The sequence below is a fragment of the Rhinolophus sinicus genome, chromosome 15 (genome assembly GCF_057876585.1).
Source record: "Rhinolophus sinicus isolate RSI-liver-muscle chromosome 15, RSI-T2T, whole genome shotgun sequence".
Lineage (NCBI taxonomy): Eukaryota > Metazoa > Chordata > Mammalia > Chiroptera > Rhinolophidae > Rhinolophus > Rhinolophus sinicus.
Window position 1 is genome coordinate 114057891 of NC_142515.1, and position 14013 is coordinate 114071903.

Sequence of the window (14013 nt, forward strand, 5' to 3'; positions counted from 1 at the left end):
CCCTCACCACTCTAAATATAACGGTACCCCACCCCACACTCTGGCTACTTGTCCTTCTTTACTTCATTTTGTAGCACTTATCACTGCCGGACAATGTACCGTAAGTCTCTTATCACCTTGCCTTTCAAGAACGTGACCTCCCTGAGGACAGGGACTTTCTTTGCTTGCTTCTGTGCTCAGATTCTGCACAGAATCGAACACAAAAGGCGATCAAATACACATTTACTGAATGTGCAGGATCCCAGGGAAGTACAACTAAATATCATAGAGGGTTGAGAACAACAGCTGGTACTATTAACATAAACTGAGAATATGCACTTCCACCACCACCCAAACACCCACACCCACTTCGTGTAGTGGCAAGGTGACGTCATGGCACTATTTTTATCCACTATCACATTTAAATTTTCCTAAACAGCTGAAAAATCAGTGACTACAGGATCACATGAATATTAGTTGAATACGAGCGTATGTCAGTTTGTGCCAGAAAAATCAAATGGATCACAGTACCTTCACGTGTCCTCTACAGTATTTGCAATAATTACAAATTACCTCAGAATTTAGGGTATAGTGCAAATTGTTATCAGGGCTTTTAGGAGCCTTATATCCCTGTCACTTTTAAATCACAATCAGTGCCTCCCTTCCACTTCCTTCCCTATTCCATTTGTACCAGAAAGAAATCCCCACCAGCCACACCCAGATCACAGTAACATCTATGAAGCTGGCCAAAAATGCGGGAGATTCAGAGTGCCGGGTGCTGGCATCTACCAGGTCTACCTCGCAGCTGCCATGTGATCTTGGGCAAGGTGCTGTGTCTCAGTTTCCTCATTTGTAAAATAGGGGGCAATAATGGAGTCTATCTCAAAGCGTTGATGTGAGAGTTAAATGACTGAATATTCAGTAAACAGCTTAGACCAATACCGGGCACAGAGAAAAGGTTAACTATCTTAGCTATTACCACTCCATCCGAACTCGTTCATACACTTACATTTTAACATAATTCCAGATACTACTCATTCTCAAAAATACAGGATACATAGTTTGTCCTTTAAAATGTGAAAGAAAAAAACAATGGTGAGACTAGTGTGTCATAATCCAGTGCCAATTCTACTATAAATCTTTGTTGACCAAATTAACATTGGTCAAGAGGAAGGAGATGCAAGTTTTTAAGGAAGGCAAGTATCATTCAGTACCTTCGAAATTCATTGCTGAGCTTTTGTTAATTAAGATCATCCGCTCAACATAGCATCACCCACCTGCACAACACCCAATGAAGAACAGCTATTATTATTATTATTATTATTATTATTATTATTACTGTTGGGATCATGGATCTCAACGCAAAGATGGATTTTTAAAGACTTCTTAGCCCTCTCCACACAACCTGGAAAGCTATAAATTTAACTCTAACATTGCCCAGCTGTCCCTGCACTTCTACATAAGCTTTTTTTTCTTTTATCTTCTTGATATATTAAGGTTCTGCATGAGACTCAACTTAAACAAAAGTGCTCCATTGCTGACACAGACGTAAAATGCTCTGCTATAGCCCCATCCGCTGTTTTACAGACGAGGAAACAGCCTTGATCAGCAGGTCCGGCAACTTGTCCAAGACCCCACCACGGTCAGCACCAGTGAGAACTAGCGATCTGGGCTCCTGAAACCTCAGCCAGGGCTCCTTCCGGTACTATGCCCCACGTCCTCCACGGATAAACGCATCAAAACTTCTACCAGAGCCAGCTGGTAAACCCACATGTCCCCCGCTTATAGTTGGACTGATGAATGTACATCCCACAACTCACCATAATTTCTCTCTGTTCTTCCAGGTTCTTCAAAAAATTAGAAAATTCACGTAAGGAAGCATCTGTCAAGAGAAGGGAATCATTACGTGGCAGCCAAAGCACAGGAGAGCCAACCAAAACCTGACCTTCACTTACCGATGCAGCGTTCATCATCAGTCTCCGCATCCCCGATAAACTCAAATTTAAAGTCTCTGAGTGAATGAGCAAACTTCCGCTGCGCTGCCGAAAGACCTAGAAAGAAAGATTTAACGATGACTTGGTTCCTTGTTTTAAGTCAAGGCTTACAGGACATTTATTCCTCCAAAGGTCAGTACAGCTGCGGAGCTCTCCTCCATTCAATCTGGGAGGAGGCACAGCCCAACTCCTTTGCCAAGGGGCCCATCACCCTAACCTGGCACACCCTCCAGGTTGCTTCCGTTTTCTGCTCTACACTCAGGCGGGCGCAGAGCAGGTGCTGGAATGTTTATTCCACCCCCCAGACTCTTCTCCCTCAGAGAGCCAACTGCTTTACCTTGTTCCCTAAAGCACTCTCCCTTTTTCCGGATCCCTCAGATCCTCACTTCCACAATTCAAAAGTTCAGGTTAAGATTAGGAACACACACCCCAGACAGTATCTCCCAGGGCTCCACGAGATCTGGGTGGCTGCCAAGATTTCAAATATAAGGGTCTCAAAGGTTCGTCAGCCAACCAGATGCCCTTAACTGATTGTCAAACTTCAGGCAGAGAACCCAGAAGATGTAAAGAGAGTTTTCATAGAAATCGGCAGCAGGACATTGCACATCAGATAACAACACTGTACTGTACACTTAAAAATCTTAAGAGGGTAAAACTCAAGGTAAGTGTTTTTACCACAATAAAAAAAAAATTTTTTTAATTAAAAAAAGAAAACAGCAGCAGGGTGGTAGCTACAGGCCAAGCTTAAATGTTAGAAATAATTCCTTCGGCAAAAGACATATAGAGGTCCTCATCATTTTTTCTTTTTTTGCAGATTAACAAAAATTAGGGGGAAACCCTACTTCTCAAATAAGCTCATGTTTATTTTATGGGTCATGCACCATGCTAGGTGATGTGTAGTTTTTCTTTCATCCAATACTCTTGAGAGAGCTGTAAAATAAAAATTATTTCCATTTTACAATGGAGAAGTAAAGCTCAGAGATATTAAATAATTGGCACAAAGTTGCTCAGCTCCTACAACAGCAAAGGCTGGCTTCCATTCCAGAGCCATTGGTGCAAAGGCCAGGCCCTGGCCAGGGCACAATCCTGCCTCTGGCCTGCAGCACTTTCTAAGAAGCTGCTCACTGACTCCTAATGGCCGCGGACTCAGGTCAATGAGTACTGACAGGACGCCTTCAGATAAAACTTCAGGTCAAGCAAACTGAAAAGTTGGGGAAATTAAATGCAATCCATAACTGCTGACTGGAATACTCACAATGCAAGAAAAGAAATAAATATGGACAAGAAAGTGAAGCTGACAACACACAAAAAAAACTGAGGGGTGTTTTTAATAAGATGATAAGATAGTAGGAGCAACGCTCTCGTTTTTATTGTCTTCAGTGTATGATAACAAATAAGGAATGAAAGCAAAAGATTCTTATGTTTAACATCAGAAAATGCAACTTGATATTTTTCTGAACCAACTCCTTACCCCGAATCATCACATGCAAAGGCTCCCCAACGCTCTCCTAGTAAGGTGCTCTCTCTCACTCTCTTCCTGAACGTTCTAATAATGCTCAGCAACTCTCAGCGGCTGTCATAGCTTGTGTTTTATTGTTTGTTTCCTTTTTTTAATACATTTTTCCTAATAGACTATGTTTCTTAGAGTAGTTTTATGCTCACGGCGAAAGGTAGGGATTCCCCACAGATCCCAGCCCTTACACATGCATAACCGCCCCCATAATCACCACCCCCACTGCCAGGGTTTTTGAAACTTCATTCTTCCTCTAATTCATGTTTATCATATATATATATATATATATATATATATATATATATATATATATATATGCATATATATATGAATGACCTAAATGTGAAAGCTAAAACCTTAAAACTTTTAGAAGATGCTATAGGGTTGTAAGTTCATACCCTTATAGTATGGAAGAAAAGCACAAACCATAATGTAAAATGTGATGGATTGCAAGCATGGTCACAATGCCCCACCCCTCCCTGTAGGCCCTTCTCTTTTCTGAGCTGCTGCAGCTCCTGCAGAAATAGGAGGGTCTATTTCCCCACCCCTGGAATGCAGGCTGGACTTGTGGCCAACAAAATGTGCTGGAAGTGACACCGGGCTAATTCGGACCCTTCACCTCCAGGAGCTTTGTACACCTCCGCTTGACTCTCTCGGAACCCTCCTCCGGCCTCCATGTGAACAAGACCGGGCTAACCTGCTGGTTGACGAAAGACTTGTGGCTCAGTCAACCCATTATTGCCCCATCAGTCTGACAGCCAACTTGCAAAGCAGAGCTTCCCTGCGCAGGCAGGAGGGAGTCCAGGGAAACCTACCGCCCAGTGAGCCGAGTCCCAACTGTAAGAAACGGCTGTTGTTGAAGCCACTAGGTTTCGGGTGCTCTGTCACAAAGCAGGAGATAACTAATGTAGAAAGATTAATACAAATGGACCGTGATAAAATTTTGAATTGTTACAAACATAAGAAGCGGGAAGATAAGCACACACCCAGATGGTTTGATCAGCTGCTATAAATCAATGAGTTAAGACAGAACCCCAAGAGAAAACTGGGTAAAATTCTTGAATTGGCCCCTCAGGAAAATAAGGGAAGGAAATCCAAGTGGCATATAACCACATGAGAAGGTGCTCTCATTAGTGATAATGAAAGTGAAAATTAAAACCTCAAGATACCTCAACACACTCATCAGATTGGCAAAAATTACTAAGTCTGGCAACCCCAAGTGTTGGTGTTGGTGTGACCCCAGTTATGCAGCAACAGATATCCTCATATGCTGCTAGTGAGAGTAAAAATTGGTACAATTACTTTTTAAGTAGTTTGGCATTTTCTAGCAAATTTCATGATATCCTACAGCCCAGAAACTGTTCTCCTAAATGAATTCCCCAGATAAACTCTTACATGTGTGCCATCGCAGACCAGAAAATCTACAGAGCTGATAAACAGTAATAGCCAAACACTGGGGAAAAAATGCCAGTCAACAGATTAGTAACTTACAGTACATGCGTATACCATAGAGTAAAAACCAACCATAATTCACATATCAACACAGATGAATCTCACTTTGGAGGGAAAGAAGTCACAAAAGAATACACAGAGTATGGTTCTTTTATCTAAAGTTCAAAACAAGCTACCCTAGAGTGTATGTTCGGGTTGCACATACAGATCACAAAAGCACAGAACAGCAAATGAGTTCTTATCTCAAGTTACACAACGTTTACCACGAGGGGCCAGGAAGGGTGATGCAGTCAAAAAGCTACAAGGGGGTTAAAAGTATTTTAGCTCATAATCTAGTGGTGGGTCTGTGAATACTCGCTTTATCCTATCTTTAAAATGTATGCCTGCTTCGTATACTTCTATATGTTTACCATAATTTCACAATTACAATATAAAGTTTTTAAAACCATAAAAAAGTAAAGCCTCGCTGACTATTTAGGCCATTCTAAAATAACTTCGTTTCTCTTATAATCTACACAAACATACAATTGTTCTCTAAGATCTAGCCACACCAGCCTGCTCGTGCTTCACACACGCCAAACTCATTACAATCTGAGACCCTTCAAACTGCTGCCCTCCGCCTGAAATCCTCCCCCACCCCCATCTTCACTTGGGAGGCTCCCTTTCCACACTGAGGGTTCATCTCAGAATCCCCCTCCCCTCACATCACCCCTCTGTCCTAAGTCCCTCACTAGCCTATTGCCATTGTATTTTCTTCATAGCACTTGTTACCTAAAATTACCTTCTTTAGCCAACAGTCACTCATGGTTAGCTACTGTCCCTAAAACATCACCTCCTGGAGGCAGCAACTCAGAGTCCTCTGCTTCCCTATAGCCCTGAAATAGGAATCACAACAAGATTTTTTTTTTTAATTTATGTCATGCACCTATTTCCAAATATTAATAGTTTATGGGCTTGTTATAATGTTTAATAACTTTGTATTATTCTATTTCGCTAATGTTTGCTTTGCCAGTTCTCAACAGGGGCATGAAGCGGATTCTGTTTGTGTATCTATATGTGTTTATATAAGTATGTTTACACTTATATACTATATACATTTATATATGTATATATAAGTAATGTGTATATCTATATATATTTACATATTAAACTAGTAATTATTATCAATGCTGATATAAATTATATTTTCCCTCTCTGGAGCTGTGTGAGTATTTTACCCAAAATTACCAAGTCAGACGATACTTTAAAGACTGTTTCACATGATCAGGACACTCTCTAGAATGTTAACACTTCAATGCACCAGTTTTCCAACATTTATTTCATAATTCCTAATTTCATTAGTTAAAAATATTAATAATAACATTAAATTTGGGTTCATTTGTATAGCCAATATGATATATTTCTCCCACATAAATGCATGCTTCTGTCTTATCTCTGCACTAAGTATTGTAGTCACATCAATTCTTTATTTTAAAATACAACCATTTTCCATCACTCATTTTTCCTTTTTGTTGACTTCCTTCTGATGTTATTATAGTACATTATGCAAACTTTTTCTCGCTTCAAAATTTTTACCATACCAAACTCCATTCCTTTTAATTATCACAAATTTATCACCTTTCTGTTACTTAGTACATTTTAAACTTATTTCTTCTCCCATGCAGTTTATACTTTTTTATAGATATCTTTTGCCTTTCTAAACAATATAAAATCCTAAGACAGCTTACTAGATTTAGTACAGTTTATTAAATAAGCACAAAGATGCTTTGTGCAAAGAATAATGTTTTTTTCTTTCCGATATCATTACACATGGAACTCAAGCAGTCTTAATTCACTGGTTACAAAGGCTGGCAGCGCTCCCCTATTGGGGGAGGAGGATGAGGGAGGCCCACTACAGGGGCCTGTCACCTTTACTAAGTGCTTACTCTATGCTAATTGACTTACAAAATATTGTATCATTTACGCTTTATAATCAGCCTGCAGAGTAGGTGTTGGTGTTACCTTATCTAAGTAGGTTCAGAGATAGATCAGTGACTTGGTCAAGGTCACATACCTCTTGAGACTGTTGGAAGTAAGTCCCGGAGGCAAAGGATCAACTCCTTGTTTTCTCAAGTTTCCACAACCTTCCTTTCTATTCCATCATTCCAACTTCCAAAAAGTTTAACATTATTCCCATTATATCTGGATCTTTTGCCCAGATCTCAACCAATTATCTGAATGGCTCAAATGCAGAATTCCAATCAAATGGAAAATTCATATGCATGTGCCTCCATGCCCCCAGCCCCTCCTGCCTGCTGATTCCTGAGTACTGTGAATTAACACTCTCTCTCTCCTGAAACTCCTTCAAGGCTGGCATGTCATCAGCTGCGGGATAAGGCCAAGCCTGAGCATACACACAAGCGCTGACTTTAAAGAATTAATGGGATTTGCACTCTTCAAATGAACTTGCCACGTCAGAGTCTTCCAGACTGGAATTTTTAGGTCCTCGATCCATAGACACAAGCAATGTCTTCCCAGGATTAGGGGCAGTTTGAGAGATGAGAAGTTATATTAGAGAGCTGCTGAGTTTGAGATGGAGGACACCACATGGAGAGATCCAAGCATAGTTTCAATCCAGGTTCCAAGAGCCTCCAGACAATGGCCCAAACCGCCACTGCTCACCCTTGATGATTTTACAGTTGAGAAAATTATTTCTCAATGCGTAACCACCTAATAACAGTTTTCAGGTAAGACCACAAACTACTAGACACATAGAGGCACTTGGTGGAAATGAATGGGAAACCTCTCTATTCAGGTTGCTCTACTCTTACTGAACATGCCCCCTGGGTGTGTGATAACCTCTGCAGTTATATACCTGGCCCAGATAATGAGGTTGCAATCTCCTGCAACTTCCCACCCCATCAAGCAAAGCATTGATGGGAACACTGTAGCACGTGACATAATTCTGGGCTTGAAAAGGAAAAATGAAACAGCAAATAAATGCACCTTTCTCACTCATTAAATTTGAAATACAGGATTCTTCACAAACCATGCTGGATTCTAAACCCCATTTTTTCAGATAGGCAACTTGCGCCTAGAAGCTCACATTCCTTTGCGTGTAGAGACCCAAACAACTAGATTATCGACTACGCAAAAGCTCTGCTAAGGGAAGCTCTGCCACCCATTCTGCACATCAAAACATGTACCAAAATTCTTCAATATTTTATTTAGAGAAAAGCAGGGTATGGACTCTAAGAACTTAATATCTTTCACACCAGATTCATGCCAAGGAAATAATGCTGATGTTAATCCAAGTAACTTGGAAAGGAAACAAAATTCCTCTAGGACTGTAGACTGGCTTCATATTTTCCTTCATGTTTTCCAGATTTACAAACCCGGCAGCTGCCCTATATACAAAAGCAGCATTATGGCCTGTGTGTATGAGTAAAAAAAAAAAAGAAAAAAAGAAAAAGAAAGGAAATAACTCACTTTGTAGATTTAAAATACAGTGCAAACATCTCGCAAGCCCAAAATGCATCGCTGGGCCAGTCCAGGCCTGAAAGCCAAATCACAGGGTATTCTAGGAGCAAGCAGTTCATGGGCCAGCACGGTCTCTGGAACTGCTAGATGAAGGCATTCCTGGTGCTAACTCTCCAAGTCCAGCCCAACTGGGGTGTCTGTGTAGTGAGTTCTTCTTAATCATAGAAAAAGCACCATGTAAAGTCACTAGAATGACTTGAGTTGATGAATTTCTGGGGTAAAAGGAAAACAAACTGAGTCCATAAACATGCATACGCTCCAAACAGATGCATAAATCTGGACAGAGGGCATGGCTCAAGACCTAATATGGCACGCAGACAACCAGATACTGTTTGCCAAAGTAACCAATTAATTATGAAGAACCCTATCAGAAGGGAATAATCTGGGCCCCACAGAGAATCCCACAGGCAGGTCCACGCCGGAGAACACCACCGAACCTTCACTACACCGTATCCAGACTTCCAGTGCACTGTACACATTCAGCAAACATGGCGTCTACTCGAGCTAGGCTCTGTGTACACGGTCTAGCAGATGACAAGGGCATGCTGCTGATCACTTGGCCCTCTGGTTTTCAAACTGTCTTTGTTCTCCAGTTAGTGAGGGATATATGGTCCAGCAGCTGGACAGCATGACTTCAGAGAAAGGTTGCAAAGGATCCAGACATGCACGAGCATGTGTTTTGGGGTAAGAGAAAGTGCTTAAGTACGAAAAAGCACAGCCAGGCCCACACACTCCCCACCTACACCTTCTCTAATTACACTTCCTAGGAAACAAGAAAGGCTGATGGGCCGACAAACATGACAATGGCAAGACTGCCTGCTAAAAAGTAGGATGGCTTGCCATTTCCAAGGAAGTGCCTAAATCTGAGTATCAAAAACTGATGGTCCTACACACGTACTTGTTTGACCATCCCCTTCATTAAAATATTAATTCAATCTCTCAAGCCCTCTGGTTATCATTGGTTCCTCTACACCCTACTGTCCTCGGCCTCCTTTAAAATATCTTCCTGACCCTGGAGGCATTTGAATATCAAATTGGGGCCTAAGTTAAAGAACTGTAGCAGGGAACATAATCTTAAAGACAATTTGCTCTAAGGATACAATTTCACAGATGAGAAATCAAAAGATCAATAAACTAGAGGCAGTGAGTTTTACGAAAAGGAGAAAGGCTCTATAACCTTAGATCTAGGTTCCGATGCTGGTTCTGCCATATCCCAGGTGTGCGGCTCTGGATAAGGCAAACACAGTATGTATTGGATTTCCCATCTATAAACTGAAAATAGTAAGAATGTCACATCTAACTAATATAACCTCTCACTTTCCTTTCTCAAGACAACTGTGACTCTGAGCCTTTGCTCCCTACACTGGCAGGTTTTGCAGCACATAACCCCCCCAAAATTCCTTAGGGCTGAATGTGTCAGTACAGACAGTTGACCCAAGAACAGCCCCCATCCTGCCCAGAGACACAGACACATAGAATATGAATATACAGAGAGAAGGAGATGACATAAATGCCACCAAATGTTAAAAAATCAGTGGGTCTAGGAAAAGTATATGGATGTCCATTATTCTATTATTGTTTATCATTTTTACAGATCAGGGATTTAAGCTCTATGACAAGACATAATATTATTCAAACATTTTGATATTGAATATAGTAACTTGGCAAACAAAACGGTTTCCAAAAGGTCCTCAAGAAAGGGGAGAGAAAAAGGAAAACAAAACCGCATACAGGGGATAATGTCCAAACAAGCTACCCTGTTAACCACAGTGTATATATGCTTAAGGCTCAAAGTAAATATTAGTAATTTAGATGTCAGGTGTTATTCTGGCTTAAAGAACGTGAGCTTTCCCACTGTTCTACCCTAATGAGAAACTTAGTTGTCCAACACAACCAACAGTTGCTGTATTAACTACTCCATTTCTCTTAAACGCTTCAATATTTATTCTCTTTAAAAAGAATTTTTGAAACAGTGAAACAAGACTCACTCTAAGGAGCGGCCAAAGCCTCCACTTTTGTGCCCCAAGGTAACCAGGATTACAAAGAGAAACATCACCAGAAATGACCAATGATTTGCATCTACTACTTATGCAGCACAGTCAGGGTGCACTATAAAATACGGAGGGGACATGACTGCTGCCCCAGGGAGCTCATGGTCTGCATCGGAGAGAGACCGTATTCACATACTACATAGGTAGGAATGGAGTGAGCCAGAGTACAAACTCCAAAGGAATTCAATGGAAGATTAACTCAAAAAAAAAGTTAGTCATCAGGAAAACACAGAATGGAATGGGAGGGCTTGAACAGGACTGTAAAAAGTGCTTTGTTTTAAGTCATGTAAATTACAGAGAAGACAGTCCAAGCATTAGGAACAAAATGAGGGAATCCTTTAAATGGGAATGAGAAGGACTATATATACAGTTGACCCTTGACCAACGTGAGATTAGGGGTGCTGACTCCCTACATAGTAGAAAACCCACATATAACTGTTGACTCCCCCAAAATTTAACTACGATCAGCATTTTGTTGACCCAGAAGCCTTACTGATAACATAAACAGTCAATTAACACATATTGTGTATATGTATTATATCCTGTATTTTTACAGTACAGTATGCTAGAGAAAAGAAAATGTTATTAAAATCATAAGGAAGAGAAAATACATTCACAGTACTGTACATATTTATTGGGGGGGAAAACCACGTATAACTGGACCCTCACAGTTCAAACCCATGTTGTTCAAGGGTCAACTGTACTATACAGCTTATATATGTTAGGGCCTATTGGATGCGAAGAATAAAGACTCAAACAATGAGAACACAATTGCAAAGAGCCAGGAAAAAAAACGTGAACAGCTTGTCATGAAAAAGAACTTGCTTTACAGCCAACCCTAGGGTCTTCTCTCTGGACCTCTGCCATTAACCCAACTTGGTTCCACGTGTTCACTTTTCTTTTGGCCACTTGCAATCGCTGTATCTTTTCTTCTGTTCTGTATCAGTTCTTGCTGTTGGAACTGCTGCTTACTCAGACGGTTTATTGTCATGTCACTGCCTGATAAGGCCCTTTCATCATCCTTACGTTAGTTTATGACATTCTTTCAACTTCAGCTCATGCTGAATTTCCTTTATTTCCCAAATTAAAATTTTCAAGAGAATTAAATTAGCCTAGTTCATTTTTCCCCAAAGAAGGCCACGACAACAGAGTTATCCAATGCCCCACCCCAATCAAATCAGCCAGCTCAGGGAGAGGAGAGAGGTCATACAGTCCTCAGAGTGCTTTTTCCTCAGCAGGGCCTGTGAGCAGAGCCATGTCCCCTGACAGGAGCTGTGAAGTACCAGGACAGCAGGTGCCAGGAGTGACAACTCGCATACAAAGCCAGTGAGTATAAAGCACACCCTTTCCAGGCCAAAATTATTTCCGAAGACTTTATTACATTAACACAATTCCACAAAAAGCCCCTAAAAGCAGAAACCAGTCCTTCTAAAAATTGAAGCAGGCAGAGCCTGATTCCATGAGATGGCCCATTTTTACATACTGAGCTATAAATGTAAACACATAAATGTAAACACTCATAACCGACAAGAAAATTGTTTTAGATCCCGTGCTCCCCCAAATGGTTTACGTGTGTGCAATAACCACTTCTTATGTGCTGGCCACTGTTCCAAGAAAGTACTTTGCAAGTATTAGTTCATTTAATCCACATTACATCCAGTTAAGTGACCATCTTTCACTGCATTTGACAGAAGAACACAAGCAGACACAGACAGTCCATACTGTGTTAAACGGTCAAGGCAGAATTTGAACCCAAGAACCAGCTTTCAGTCTAAACCATCACATTATGCGGCCTCACCATAGGGAGGAAAAAAAAAAAGACCCTTTCCTTACAGTGTCCTTATAAAAGGCACCTACATAATCAAAATGTCTTGATCATGTTGAAATGTTAGAGGAGAGGCCAGGAATTTTTCTTTTTTTTTTTTTTTTTTTTTTTTTTTAAGGCTTTGTGGACAGCCCCTGGGGATGGAAAGTTTACCCAGAAGAATGGCAGGATAAGAGAGCACTACACTGAGGAACACACCGCTAACAGGAAGAAAGAAACAAAGCAAACTTGGAAAAGTGACTGTGAGAAAGCAAGTGTGCCAGCTGGGCAGTGAGGTCTGGGTCTTGGTTTCATGATTCCTCAAGGCAAGGTCAACATATACCAAGATCCCAGACAGAAGCATCAACGCAACTCAAGCCTCGTGGGGCACTGACACAAGTGTGGACCTCCTGAAACTAGCCCTGTTCAAGGAGGGAGGAGGTGTTATACAAGTAAGACACATGGTCAACTTGTAAAATCACTGACAGCATAAGAAAGGCACATCAAAGTGCTCACAGACCATTTAGAACATAAGTCCCCCAAAACCCTAACCAATGGTTCTTTTCATGTTCTTTATATTTTTCTATATTTTCTAAATAATCTTCATTCAGCATAAATTATTTTCATGATCAGGAAAAAAAATTAAGTTAAAGCCAAACCATAGCAAATTAATGATACTGGATCATCAGGACAGGCAGAGGTGTAAGGCAATGTGGCTGTGATGGTTGATTTTATGTGTCAATTTTACTGGGCCTCGGGATGCCTACATATCTGGTTAAATATGATTTCTAGGAGTGCTTGTGAAGTGTTTCCGGAAGAGATGAACATTTCCATTGGTAGACTGACCAAAGCAGATGGCCCTCCCCAATATGTGTGGGTATCATCCAACCTGTTGAAGACCCAAACAGAACAAAAAGACAGAAGAAAGCTGACTTTTCTCTCTCTCTGCCTGACTGAGCTGAGACATTGGTCTTCTCCTGCCCTTGGACTAGGACTTATACCATTGGCGCTCATGATGCTCAGGCCTTTGAACTTGAACTAGAATTTACACTACTGGCTTTCCTGTGTCTCCAGTTTGTAGATGGCAGATCATCTAATCATGTGATCCAATTCCTTATAATAAATCTCACTTCATGTGTATACATATATGAATATATCCTATTGGTTCTGTTTCTCTGGAGAACCCCGCCTAATACAGGGAACCCACACTAGGGCTGGGACTTGAGGAACTGTACAAGTATAAATTACATGCCCCTGGTAAACCAGCCTTCATAGGGAGTAGTGACCCAATTACACACAGTAAGTTCACACCCGTTCTACACTTGTTTCACAATCCTGGGTGTTAAAGTGATGACCAGTGTTCTAACAGGGAATGACCATGACAAGACAGAAAGGGGACAGGAAAGAGTTCCCACAGGAAACACTGGTGGCCCAGGGTTCAGCACTTGACCGCCAGACTTCTGGAATTCAAAAGTGGCAGCTAGGAAAAAGTGAAACAGAGAATAACAGACAGCCCTCATCACGAGAAGTTGTTGAATTGAGCAGCAGAACATTGAAGATAAAGTAGAGGGGAGAGTTGATCTAAAAACCACAGGAAAAAGTCGATAAGGAAACAAAGAAAGGTGTCAGACTTGAGGAAGTCAAGAATAGTGAGGCCCCCAGGGTAGCTCAACTTGACCCCAGATGTAAACTCTCTGAGGT

General features: G+C 41.1%; 1 protein-coding gene across 3 annotated transcripts in view; it reads right to left on the bottom strand.

The window, feature by feature from the left end:
• Nucleotides 1–14013, bottom strand: part of ARHGAP10 (Rho GTPase activating protein 10) — a 244328-nt gene that overhangs the window by 171490 nt on the left and 58825 nt on the right. For all 3 annotated transcript variants that reach the window (XM_074338459.2, XM_074338458.2, XM_019730730.3), the window contains exons 2-3: nucleotides 1935–2030; nucleotides 1800–1861 (exon numbers count right to left, since the gene is read on the bottom strand). In XM_074338459.2, coding sequence (XP_074194560.1) covers nucleotides 1800–1861; nucleotides 1935–2030 — 158 coding nt within the window. The remainder of the gene's footprint in view (nucleotides 1–1799; nucleotides 1862–1934; nucleotides 2031–14013) is intronic.